Source organism: Aethalodelphis obliquidens, unplaced genomic scaffold (assembly GCF_003676395.1).
Source record: "Aethalodelphis obliquidens isolate GAN/ISIS:26980383/991018 unplaced genomic scaffold, ASM367639v1 scaffold33, whole genome shotgun sequence".
Lineage (NCBI taxonomy): Eukaryota > Metazoa > Chordata > Mammalia > Artiodactyla > Delphinidae > Aethalodelphis > Aethalodelphis obliquidens.
In genome coordinates this window covers 15,617,469-15,631,147 of record NW_020837977.1, presented here as the reverse complement: position 1 = coordinate 15,631,147, position 13,679 = coordinate 15,617,469, and the positions used below count along the sequence as shown (strand labels likewise).

The 13,679-nt window shown below is 39.3% G+C and overlaps 1 protein-coding gene across 2 annotated transcripts in view; it reads left to right on the top strand.

The window, feature by feature from the left end:
* Positions 1 to 13,679, top strand: part of SDCBP (syndecan binding protein) — a 31,184-nt gene that overhangs the window by 12,894 nt on the left and 4,611 nt on the right. The window contains exons 2-5 of one of the 2 annotated variants that reach the window (XM_027128046.1): positions 3,505 to 3,570; positions 8,027 to 8,105; positions 9,213 to 9,322; positions 12,086 to 12,244. In XM_027128046.1, the coding sequence (XP_026983847.1) occupies positions 3,520 to 3,570; positions 8,027 to 8,105; positions 9,213 to 9,322; positions 12,086 to 12,244 (399 nt within the window). In that variant the 5' untranslated portion in view covers positions 3,505 to 3,519. Of the gene's footprint in view, positions 1 to 3,504; positions 3,571 to 8,026; positions 8,106 to 9,212; positions 9,323 to 12,082; positions 12,245 to 13,679 lie in introns of both variants that reach the window. The other variant, XM_027128045.1, reaches the window with a different exon arrangement.

Below are 13,679 nucleotides of genomic sequence, written 5' to 3'. Positions count from 1 at the left end.
AAACTGCTGAACTGAGAGACAAAGGGTGTCTGACTGAAGTCATCAGAGGTGACCTCACAGAAGTCACCTTGACTAAGATGTTGATAGAAACGTCCTGGGAGAATATTCCAGGAAGAAGACAAAGCTTTTATAAAGATGTGGAGACACAAACACTTGACCTGGGTAGGAAATGGCAAGTCATTTGTGGCTGGAACGTTGTAATGTTTGGAAAGAAACTGGATGAAATGAGACCAAGACATAGTTTGAAGTAAAAACATTAAGGAATCCTTTGTATTTTAGAAGAATGGTGAGATTTAATTAAGGTCAACATACTTAAAATGAACAAACTAAATTTTTAAAAAAGTATAAGCTGGGGTAATATTTGTTATTTTTTAAAAAATTCTGGAAAGCCCATTTCTTTTCTTGGCCTGAGTGTGTGGGTATGAGTGACCTCAGAGTTGTTGAGACAACTTCAGTTAATATTAGTTTGAAGAAAAGCTTCTGTGGGGAAAAAAAATTGAGAAAACTACTCAGTGAGTTTTGAAATGAGCCACTCATCCATTTCATTTTTCATGAGGAAAAATGGGATCTTGTAGGTGACCAGTGGCAGAACCAAACAGGGAAATAGCACCTGGATTACTGGTCAACATTAGTTACAGTGAATTTAAAATGATTGTGTTTATGATGTCGATAAAATGGTTGAAAGTTTAAATAAAATGTGTTTAAGGAGAAAGCTTCTAGGGAAGTGATTTTTTGAGACACAAAAGGTACTTCATTTTGTTTTCCCGGATTAATAGAGTTAAGCCATGTTTGATTGTGCTTTCTCAAGAATTTGCATTTTATCCACAAACCTAGGCCCCGTTTTCCTCTTCAAAACTGTATCAGGCTACTGCTATTCAGTATTTTATTGGAGGTTCTACCCCAGGGCAATTAGGCAAGAAAAAGAAATAACATGGGCAGAGGATTTAAATAGACATTTCTCCAAAGAAGATATAAAATAGCTACTAGGCACATGAAAGATGCTCAACGTTACTAGTCATTAGGGAAATTCAGATCAAAACTACGACGAGATGCTGCTTCACGTGCAGCAGGATTGCTGTAATAAACAGCAGATGATAGCGGGTATGTACTGTGCCGTCTTATGTAAGGGCCTTGAGCCTTCACAGGCTGTATGTGTGCGGGCGTGGGCAGCGGAGCTCTTAGAACCAGTGCCCCGCAGATGCCGAGGGACAACCGCCCTGGCCAAGATAGAAACTGGAACCCTCTCATGCGCCGGTGGGAATGTAAAGTGGTGCAGTCACTTCAGAAACCAGTTCAGTTCCTCAAAAAGTTAGAGGATGCCCATATAACCTGGCAGTTTTACTCTTAGCTGTATAGCAAGACAGGTAAGCATTATGTTTACACACAGATTTGGATATAAATGCTCATTAGCATTATTAGCAGCATCGTTCATAAGTCAGAAAGTGTAAAGCCACCCAAAATGTCATCGACTGCTACCCGGAAGTGTCGTATCCATACAATGGAATATTGTTCAGCCATTAAAAAGGAGTGAAGTACTGGTACCTGCTACAGCATGAATGGACTTTGGAAGCATTATACTGAGTGAAAGAAACTAGACACAAAAGGCCACATGTCCTGTGATTCCAAGTTAAATGTCCAGAACAGGCAAATCGAGAGGCAGAAAGTAGACTCATACTTGCTGGGAGCTGGAGGGACGGGAGAATGGGTGGGCATGGGGCTTCTTTCTGGGGTGATGGAAATGTTATATTAGATGATAGGGACGGTTGCACAGCTCAGAATGTACTAAAAACTGTCAAATTGTATACTTTAAAAGAGTGAATTTTGTGGTATGTGAAGTGTATCAATTTAAAAAAGAACTGTCATTTAGTATCCAACTAGGAGACAGAAACCATATAGTAATTTGAACAGTGAAAGTTTAGTGTACAGAATTTTTAACGATACCATGATTGAAGAAACAGGGATTGGCCAGTCAGAAGTAAAGAGAACTTTAAAGAATACAGGAAGAGCATTTACTAAGTGTCTGCTCACCCCAGGGCTGAGATAGAGTGCCCCAGGATGAGCTGTCCTCTTCCTGTATCGGGATCCAGGCTTTGTTGGAGAGAGTGCAACCGTCACTCAATGGACGGTGAAGTTGCTGAGATACCAAACTTCCTGGATAAGTCTTCCTTTGGGATGCTGCACCTTGGAACTCGCTGCAAGCCACAGGAAGGGGGTGCTAGGGAAAGCTACTCATGAGGGATGCCTGGCTGGTGACACCATTGCTGGGAATGTGCTCGACAGAGTATTGGGGACGGTTGGCTGCTGTGCACTGCGGGAGCTGGGTGCTTAGGCTGCTCCAAGCTGGCGCCTGGCTGGAGCCGTACACTGGAACTTAGAAAGGAAAAAACCCTTTCTCCTGCGGTGTGCCTCCAGCTTCCTCTGCTGACAGAGCTCAGCATCTTGCCACCTGGCAGAAGAGCAGATAATTAGAGGGCCCATCTCCATTTCCACAGAGCAGCCAATTATGGGTGGATTTTGATTGGGAGGTAATAAATTGATATGTCAAGCCCTGTACCAATTTAGAATATATTGTTTTGTTGGGTTTAAAGGAAGTGTTCATCTCAAAACAGCTAAACAAAATTTTGGAGTGTATATCCCTGTAATTCTTTTAGAGAATTGTTTTAAATTACTACAAAAAGCAGTTCATGGTCACTAAAAATCGTTGAACAATATAGGAATGTTTAAAATATAAAAATGTCCCTCTTATCCCTCAGTCCCTTACCATCTATTTCATTTCTCTTAAAGATAGAACTCTTGATAACAGTTGGTGTATATTGTTTTTTTACATATACATATTTATGTAATATCTGTATATATATATTTTCCTAATAATAGAGGTTTTATACATAGGTAACATGTATGAGCTGTTGTCGATTTTTGTTAGAAGGATGTAATAATACTGGCTCAGTTGCCAAGCCCTTGTGTAAGCTAGATGAGTCACATAATCGTTCTCTTTGATTTTATTTTTTTGGGGGGGGGGGTGGGTGGTACGCGGGCCTCTCACTGTTGTGGCCTCACCCATTGCGGAGCACAGGCTCCGGACGCGCAGGCTCAGCGGCCATGGCTCACGGGCCCAGCCGCTCTGCGGCATGTGGAATCTTCCCAGACCGGGGCACGAACCCGTGTCCCCTGCATCGGCAGGCGGACTCCCAACCACTGCGCCACCAGGGAAGCCCCTCTTTGACTTTCTAAACTTCAGAAATCAAGGGGCTTTTTACTAAGGGACGTTTAAGATCTGTAACGGATGTAGTTTGATCACAGAAGGGAGGGAGAGGTAGTTTGGCAACCATTCATCAGCCAGCAGTTTTTAGTATAGCTGCACGCTCATATTTTCCCATGTGTTTTGCAAATTAAATGTCTCTTGTGTTAAACATTTATACACGTTTATGTGTATGTTGCTGGCTGCATGTACTGTTGAAATTTCAATAAAATCTGAATCGTAGAAATTTTTTCTTTTTTCTTTAGGAAAATCCTGCAAAAATGTCTCTGTACCCATCTCTTGAAGACCTGAAGGTAGACAAGGTGATTCAGGTATGTTTAAGTCCTTTAATTTAAGTACTTTTTTTTTCCCATGTACTCTGCCTATACGTTCTGGTTATAGGTGAAGTGAAGTAAGCAACTTAAATAGTAGATGTATTTGTCCGTTTTTACACTTTATAAACTTTTCAATTTTTTCTAAAGTTTTTCTAACTAAAAAGTTAGAAAAGCTAGAGATTCTTCTTCATTTCACTGTGGATTAATGGGTACAGGTTATTATTTCTTTGAAATGGGACTTAAACTCTTCAAAGATAGCTTGGTTTTATAACTAAGGTTTAAATTAAATACATTTTTTTTTTTTTCTTGTTGCGGTACGCGGGCCTCTCACTGTTGCGGCTTCTCCCGTTGCGGAGCGCAGGCCCAGCAGCCATGGCTCACGGGCCCAGCCACTCTGCGGCATGTGGAATCTTCCCAGACCGGGGCACGAACCCGTGTCCCCTGCATCGGCAGGCGGACTCTCAACCACTGTGCCGCCAGGGAAGCCCTAAATTAAATACATTTTTAAGTTGGTAAAATATACTCCAACTTCTTAGACGTTCATTGTCTTGTTTAAAATTCGTACGTTCTTTTGGGTTTTCAGGTATGACAAGTCTTGAACATAATTGTCTTCTCTGAAGTTAAAAATCATAGAAATAGGGAGGTACATGCTGCTTTAGGAAGAGTAGTAGTGTAAATGCACAATGAAAGTGTAGTGATTTGTTTCTTTTTAAATGTAAGCAGCAGACAGTTTACTTGTTCCTGCTCTAAGTGGCTGTGTTAGTACAGTTTTTCTAATTTCATTAAGTCAGAAATTTTTGTATTCCTTTATGTAAGTATTAGTTTTGAAGATAGATGCTTCTGCTTAAGAAGAAAGTTTGCAATTGGGATCAATTCTTGCAGTTCTGTAAATTTTTATTTTTCTTTTTAACTAGAGATAATTGTATTTAATGAACCCATCATGTTTCCAGTTTACTTTCAACTTGTTCTCTCAAAGTCAGAATTTTTTCAGCTGTCATTTGTTCTTCTAATTTGACAAGACAGATTGAGCTCCCTGTTATACTTCTTTATTGCTGAAATCTTTTTGATATGATAAATGTGATGAAATTCTTTCATTTTGAGTTGTTTTAGTACTTCAAAGCTTCTTCCCCTAAAGATCATTTTACTTGAGGTCTTGACCTCAGTTTACTCTAAATGAGATTTACTTCTTAACAATTATTTAATGAACAGAAAAACGTTTATTAGAAACTTGTGAGAAGAATACAAGAATACAAGTGTTTTTTAGGCAAATTGTTGGCCCTTTTAGGGTGAAAAAAACCCCAGCAAAAATAGTAACAAATGTGTAGCTGAAATTGTTCGCCGTGTAGCAGTGATTGGATAAAAATGGGGGGGGGGGATCACGACCACTTGTTTTCCATCATGGCGCCCCTGTGGATGTTGATGGGTGGTTTGTAAAATCTCTGACATCCGTTCAGCTGCAAAGGCTTTGGTGCCGGACCGTTTTAAGTGGACTGTTCGGTCATCTGAAATCTCTCTTTTTTTCTTTGGTATTTTGTCATTGTTTTTCTCATGGTTTTTATTTCCACGAAGTTCATCTGAACAGGCACTTTCTTTTTAAAAAGCTTTTATTTGAAATATTTACCCTTCAAGAATAACACTTAGGCCATTAATGTGATATCAGGGCACTAAGTGATAGGATTTGCAGATGGGTCTGAGAAAATGACTCATTTCCTTTTTGTGCTTTTTTTTTTTAGTTTTGATGGAATTGAACTTTAAATTAACCATAGTAGACTTTGAGCAGAGGTTTTTTATTTTGAGAGCAGCGGAAAGAGAAGGAAACAGTTGATACTGGCAAATGTTGGGTTGGAAGATAAAGAGGGCTATAGTCTATGTCAGGCTGACCTCTTGAAGGAGAGGCAAATTATATGGGTATTTCCATTAGAAGACTTTTTATGTCCTGAGCAGAAAGCTGGCTGCCTGGAGATGTAACAGCAAGTAAGGAGGGGGACAGATGGTTCTTAAATTCTCACTGGATTTTAAAAGATTCCTAACCCAGCCACTGCAGTCTGGGGCTGGTTTTATTTTTTTTCTTCATTTTCTATGGTAGGTGATACTTGGGCTTTTGTTTTTGAGATGCCTCTGTAAAGGTGGTGGTCATTTTCTCCTCTCCTGGCCTTTTATACCACGGCAAAACTAAATTGCAGCATTTTGTAAACTGTCTTACAATCAACGTTAGGCTTGTGGCTTTCAGTATCATACAGTCCCTGAACCTCCCTGTCCCCTGTGAGTCTTTGAGAGGAACCTGTGGTTGCCACACCTGTGCAGAATAAGCTGGTAAGAAACCGTGATTTCGTCAGTTTCCTGTCACAGTGAGCAGAGATTGACACTGGTGGCTCCATGAGCGTGGTGTCTCCACATGCTTTCTGTAATGGCAGAAACAACACGCTCTGGCATAACTGCGCTCCGTGGGACACCCCCTGCCTCCAGACACCATCCCCCTCCCACCCTTTTATTTAAAAAATAGTTTGAGATTTCAAGTATGTGTGAAATGCTGTGCTACATTTAATGGCTTATAGTCCTTAAGCCCTTATTGTACCATCTTTCTTTTGTTTTTACTACAGAATATATAGTAAGTAAATACATAACTTTGCAGAGAGCTTTTTATATATGTTCTTACTTCAGTATTCCTTGGATGAGAACAATAGCAGTGAATGAAAGAACAGAAAATAATAGATCAGTGTAAAAAAGGATCAACTTTTTAAAATTAGTAAATTCTATTTTTTCAGAGCAGTTTTTAGGTTCACAGCAAAATTAAATGGAAGGTAGTTTCCATGCCAGTGACCCCTCCCATGCACCTCCCCCCGACTCCACCTACACAGTGCATACAGTGCCCGCCTTCCCCACTGCCAGCATCCTCCCCAGCACGGTGTATTTGTTACCGTTGATTAACCTGCCCTGACACAGTACTGCCACCCCAAGTCCAGAGTTACACTTGACGTCCACTCTTGAGGTTGTTCGCTCTGTTGGTTTGGACAGATGTGTGGTGACATATGGCCACTGTTGTAGTGTCGTGTAGAATATTTTCACTGCCCTCACCGTCCTCTGTGCTGTCCATTCCCCCCTCCTTTTCCAGAATGTCCTATAGTTGGAGCCTTTTCTGATTGGTGTCTTTTGCTTAGTGATGTGCATTTAAGATTCCTCCATGTCTTTTCATGGCAAGCTCATTTCTTTTTAGTGCTGAACAGTATTTTTTTTCTTAGAGATTAGCCAAGAAGCAGTCCACTGGCCACTAACTAGCTCCTTTTAGCTGATGGTGAAAGAATTTTCATAATTCAGCATACTTTGAGTCTGTGGATATGTTTAAAATTATAAAGATTTTCATGCTGCATTTTATTTGTTTAGATTGTGACAGATTATGAAACAGTAAATATTAAAGAATGACCCAATAACAAGCATATCAGAACATTTACAATCCAGAGAGTGAGGTACCTTCAGTGGTTTTGTAGACTTTCCTTATTTAATTAAGCTTCTATCTCTCTAAGCATCTTTGGGACTACCCTTAGCATTAATTTCAGTGCTAGGTTGATATGTAGGTATAAACTTCATTACCTAATCGACATATTTCTGACTAAGTAAAAAATGATATTAGAGATGGATCTTACAACTTACTGCCAACCAGTGACATGTGTCTATTTTAGAAAGTCAGATGTATCTGTAAAGGAAAAAGGAGTTCCTTCAGTGGAATACTTAAAACGACACAGGTTGCAAAGGCAGCCCTGGGAGGAGTTCCTGGCATGCTTGCGCATGAGTCGTACTGATTAAGTGTGTGCGCACTGTCAAAGTTTCTGCAAGCTTGACAGTTATAAGTTACATTACTTTACCGTCATTTTTATGTCAGTGATACGGTATGTGTTTTGCATAGTTTGTATTATTTATGTATTTAGTATAACATAATCCCTTCTCATACTTGCTAAAATGTAGATAAAGATTATTTCAGTGGGATATGCTAAAATGGCGAAATAAATATAAGTAACTTAATAAATATTTAAATTTTTAGGTGTTTTTCTGATATATGACGTTTTATATAAATACGGTTAAGCTTTTTTCACATGTAAATAAGATACTTAGACTAATTAGCAAAAGAATAACGAAAACGTTATGTGTGTAACCTTCATTTTATAATGCATTTTGAAAATATTAATTTGCAGTAGCACTGTGAAATATTGATTATATTTAGAATGGTGCTAAGTCACGTTTTATACGATAGTGTTAAATATAACATGAAATACATTTTTGATTTGTGGATTTTCTTTGAAAAATATATTGCTGAAAGTGTTTGGAATTAAAATTTCTTGAATAAAACTAAAGTGTTTTAGTTTCTTTTTGGAATTACTGGATTTAACTTATAAATTATATAACAAGCTTAAGTATCTGTATAGCATTGGTGTTAGAATTTTCTTCTTTTCTTTTTCAGGCTCAAGCTGCCTTTTCTGCAAACCCTGCCAATCCAGCAATTCTATCTGAAGCGTCTGCTCCCATCTCTCAAGATGGAAGTAGGTTTATACTTCGGGTTCATTCTCCTTGAACACAGATACTTGTTAAGCCTTCTTTTGCTGAAATAGGGAATCCAAGATTCTTTTTTTTAACATATACAGCATGAAATGGTGGTTAAAGCTCTAATAGTAAGAAGAAAAAAAATGTTCATTTCAAAAAATAACCCTTTAATCAAGAAAGTGAACTGTGAATATGAAGGTGTGTTTTATGACTTAATGAAAATTAAGTTAAATGGAACTCGCTGGCTGAACTGTCCTCTCTTTGCAGGGCTTGGGGGTTGGTAGAGTTGAAATTTCCAGCCGCTTCCTTCTGAGGGAACTTCCCAAATCCTGGAGTCTCTCCCTGGGTTTCATATCTTCCTTCCTGGTCCCTTTTCCTTCTAAGTTCATAGGGATTCAGGACGGAACCCTTAAATAACATGACTTAAGATACAAAAGGAGTGTTAAATGGGTTTTTATGGCCTGTCATCTTAGAACATTGTTTCTTTTAGAAAATTCATTTTAAGTCACAAAGCATGTCAAAAAGAGCTTTTGGAAATAGTACCTGACTTTGCTACTCGGTTAAATACTGTCAGTATTTAAATGTACTGTTTCCAAGATTTCATTGGTATGTGCTTTTAACATTCCTAAAATGATACGACACTAAATAAATTTACAAGCTTTCAGTTTGTTTTTTGTAGTTCAGAAGAATCATTTCATAGCTGTGTTTACTGAATGAATTTAAAAAGTAGCTGACTGGACAGTGTACATTTTGGTCCGTTGTTCTTAAGTGGAGAATCAGTGGTATGTTTACAAAATTCCTAATCAAATAGGTTTAAGAAAAAGGCAGGGCAAGGTAATTTGGAAAAATTATTTCTACTCTTGAGTATTGTGAAATCTGAGGTTTCAGTTCAAATGTCTTATTTTACTTTCATCTTTAACTTTTTCTGTATTTTCCATGTCTACTTGTCATTACAGAGAGAGTGGGATTTTCCAAATTGCTAATTTAAATCCATCTTAGATTTTATAAGTTAAATGTAATTTTTTAACACAAGTAAAAGTCCATAATAACAGTTTTTGAGTATTCTACCAATGTTTTTTCTTTATTCATTTATTCGTTTATATTAGATCTCTATCCTAAACTGTATCCGGAGCTCTCTCAGTACATGGGCCTGAGTTTAAATGAAGAAGAAATGCGTGCAAATATGGCCGTGGTCCCTGGAGCACCAAGTCAGGGGGTATGTATAGTGTGATTTTGAATTATGTGAAATCATACTTTACACGTAGATATAAGCTAACTCGTCTCTGTGGTTAACTCACAAATGTATAACTTTAGCATTGACCTCTTCTCAGGGATTTTAGATTGCCTTCTAGATATCGCTTTTTATGTAGTCTACTTATGTGCTATGGCCGCTTTTCTAATTTATTAGGAGTTAAAGATTCAGATGCCTCTGACTGGTCCATTCTCCTTCATCTTCTGCATTTAGTCAGTTAAAAACCTAGTGATTCTGTTTCTACTGTGTTTCTTCTATTCATGTAATCCATTCCAGTCCTGGTATAACCCTATTCAGGGTTCCTGTACTTGTAACCTAGATTATTATAGTAGTCTCTGACTTTTCCTCTAGTAACTTCTTATATCAAACAGTACTAGGCTGCTGCTGGACTCGTCATTCAGAAATACAGGTCTGTCATACCTTCTTGTTGCTCATAATCTTCTAAGGTTAAGTCTAAAGTTCCTTGTAATTAGACACCAAATTCTCGGCTTAAATATAGTGTATCTCAGTCTTTTGTTAAGATTATTGCGGTAAGACCATAGTACTTTATAGCACTTGTCATAATTATAGGTAAATGCTTAACTTCATGAAGATGGGGTCCATGTCTGTGTTGTTGCCATGACCCCAGTGCTTAACACAGTACCTGGCTTTTATTTATTCACCAAATATTTATTAAAAACTTACGTGAGTCAGGACAGTTGGGACAATAGAAACCACACTAGATTTTTCAACAGAGATAACTTAAGAAATCACACAGGTTGAAGAATTTAAAAAAGCGAAAGTGGAACACAGATGTAATTGCAGAAGGTAGCTGCTTCTCCTAGGAATGGGGCGCTACACAGGGTGGAGGTTGGAATTATCAGAGCTGACAGGCATGGTGGAAGAGCCCCGTGACCTGGGCCTCAGAGGCGGGGACGCTGGCTGTGGGTACTGGTGCCTCTGAGGGGCTGTACCAGGGAGGCTGGTCCTGGGAGTGTCAGTAAAATCTGGAGAATGGAATCAACTGCTGTCAGCAGCGTCAAGGGATAGACTGAGGCAGTGCTGCTAGCAGCAGGGGGCAGGCAGGAGGAACGAGACACTTGCCCTCCTCCGCGTGTGCTAACCAGAAACCCCCGGCAGAGGAGTGTGTCATTTGCATGGTCAGGCTCCAGCTGCACCAGCTAGGGTGGGTTCGGAGCTGACAGTAGCTTATACCTGGTGCTGCCTGCTCCTCTGACCATTCAGTATATCCACATGCTTCCTTATAGTTTCCCTTAAAAGATGCAGTGCTTCCTAAGATTGAGGTTCAGCAAATGTTTTCTGTTCAGGGAACCATGGTAAGTATTTTAGGCTTTGCTAGCCACCTATGTCAGTACAGACAGAGCACTCGAAAGCCTTCAGGCAGACCTGAGAGACAAGGCCTAGGTGATGGGCAGACAAGGCAGAACATGGTAGCAGATGGCATTGGAGGGGTTGGCATTGGAAGGGTAGTCAGGGCCAGGTGGCCTGCAGCCTCGTAGCTGCCCTTGGCAGGAGGGGGCAGAGGTCACGTGGTGTTGATCATGCGGTCTTCTTAGTAAGAACACTAGGCAAGTGCTTAACAAAACTTGGTGGAAAGAATGAAGATTTCTTTTCCAAAAGCAAGGCCGCTGCAAAGCTGCTCCTTTTTTTGTCCTATATTCCAGCGAAACGAAATAATTCATTTGCTTCTTAAGTTTTTCTTTTTCTATCCTATTACCTAATTTTCCTGTGCTCTTATAGCTATAATCATTGACTTTTTGTAATTCTTCAGAAGTCACATTTTCTGGTATTGTGTTCTAATTTGTAGTATAGCTCTGTGTGTTACTCCGATAGACCATCAACTTTGGAATATGGTATCATAATTACCATGGATTCTGAACAAAAAAATTTGCAGTCTGTGGTGTGTGTGTAACTGAGGTTCCTCTTTCCCTATCATTGCTGCTCTGAGCATCACAATTATTAGGTGGATCAGAGCTTTTTATGACAGATTCCAATTAAGAAGCCTTGGTAATAAATAAGCTCTTCCCTCTCTTCCCTCACTGTCTCTGGTAGAGGGTAAAGGGTCCACTTAAACAATAAACTGATTTTGGTCAAGAAAACTTGAAAAAATGAGGAACTTGAAACAATGGTACCTGACAGAGTCCCTAGTATAGCTATTCTAGGGCTGTTTGGTGTGTCTGTTCAGTTGGTTAATCCATAGATGTTTATCACTGGGGACGAGAAATACCGTTTTGACTGTCTTGTGTGTGTCAGCACTCGTATAACATGCACTTTTCATCCTCACAGTGGAGCTGTGAGCTAAGAAGTTTTCCCCTTTTATAGAAACTCTGAAAGCGTAAGTAGATTGTTGAAGATTGTTGAAGAAGGCCATATAAAAGAACCCTCTGGAAAATGCTGAGTGAATTTCAAAAGTATGATATGGCCTTTTTAACGTTCAAGGATAATTTGGCTTGAAGACAAGCCAAAGTACACATGGAATAGATGCCAGTGAATTCACGAGGCAGCAGAGAGAGTCTCTTGGAGACATAGATGTGGGAATAAGTTACCTGAAGAATTAGTTTAAAAAAAGTCATTTTTGCAAAAAATCAAATTTTATCTGAAGGAAATAATTTTCAGATTATATTTTGGGAAACCACAACTGAATATATTCAAGTAACTTATCATTTTAGAGTTTTTCAGGGAGAATGTTTCTAAATATTGACAGGTTGTGTATGTTTCTGTCAGCAGTTGGTAGCAAGAGCTTCCAGCATGAACTATATGGTGGCTCCTGTAACTGGTAATGATACTGGAATCCGCAGAGCAGAAATTAAGCAAGGGATTCGGGAAGTCATTTTGTGTAAGGATCAAGATGGAAAAATCGGACTCAGGCTTAAATCCATAGATAATGTGAGTATTTTGTACTGTTTATTTGAATTTGTCTATTATTAAGTGATCAACGTTAGAATAATTTAAAATGTAGGTGCTTTAGTTTTAATGGTGCTCTGTGATCGAGAGTATTTTAAATCCAACGTTCCACTTGGAGACGCCGCCCTGTTCTGAAGAGGCAGAGTTGGGACTTCCAGCATTACCCTGAATGAAATTTTTTTTTCTTTTCTGAGTCCTTTTCTTGGAATAAAGTTGACTAGTCTGCCTGTAAACATTAACATTTTATACAAGTAGAATTCTGGCATTGAAATCGGGCAACACATGAGGAAGTTAAGGGAAGACTGACCAGTGAGAATCAGTGGTCTTACGATGTGTGTTTTTAAACTAAAAGATCATATAATTTGTTGTAATGTGGTTTTACAGGTCTGTTATTTCCATCCTTCAGTTTGGGTTTAATGAGGCATTTTCTAGGCAACAGTGACTTTCAAAAGTACCTTAGAGTTACTTTTGCCTCTCACCTTACCAGACTGAAGAAATTAAACCCGGTTACTCTGAGGAAACATTCAGGAATGTTGAGGATGTGCTGAGTCTTCACCCCGATTTGTGGGTTTAGGCATTATTTATTGGATTCCTTTTCAGTCTTCTTAGCTCAGTGTGACCACCTTTGCACATAGAAAAGGATGGTGTGGCCCATGGCGGAAGGTGGCTGAGGGCGTTGTGTTTGTCTTTGCACACTCGTGGCTTGTGCAAGACACGTGAGCTTGCTGCTCTGGGAAGCTCGGACTTCTCTGCTCTCCCTTCCTGTTCGGTGAATAGAGTACACTGCTGCCCCTTCCTCTGTCCTAAAAAAAGGAGACCACACTCTTCACAGCCCGTCCCCCATAGCAGTTATCCTTGCAGTGGGTTTGTCCACTTGACTGAAGCTCATTGGTCCAGCCACTTTGCTGGGTGCCGCCTAGTTTCAGGCCCTGCCCTAAAGTGTAAGACATGTGACATCATGTCTGCCCCAGCTTAAGGTGGGAGAAAGGATCCAGCCTTATAAATGCTTTCGTATTGATGTCTTACCATGCTTCCTTTTCCTTTATGCTACTTATTTATATTGTGCTCAGCATCTGAGATTGAGAGTTTACATAAGTAAAAACATCCCTGTGGGTTTAGTTCTCAGGTACTCGTACTTGAGTTTTCTGTATTTACTTCATAGTAGATTCTTTTAACTGGAATGGTATTGAATGTGCCCACCTTTTTAGGCTGTTAAATCTAATCGTAGTGATTATGCGTAATTTAGCAAGTGGGCAAAGGAATTCTTCAGCTCAAAAGGTAGAGTTCTGACCTTAGACTATCATTTTTTAAACTGTAAGAGAAATCACACAACTTCTAACACTTTACTCCCTTTCCCCCTAAATAATGATCAGGTGCTAATACCTGTTTGGTATTTTATCAAACTCATAGAAGCTTA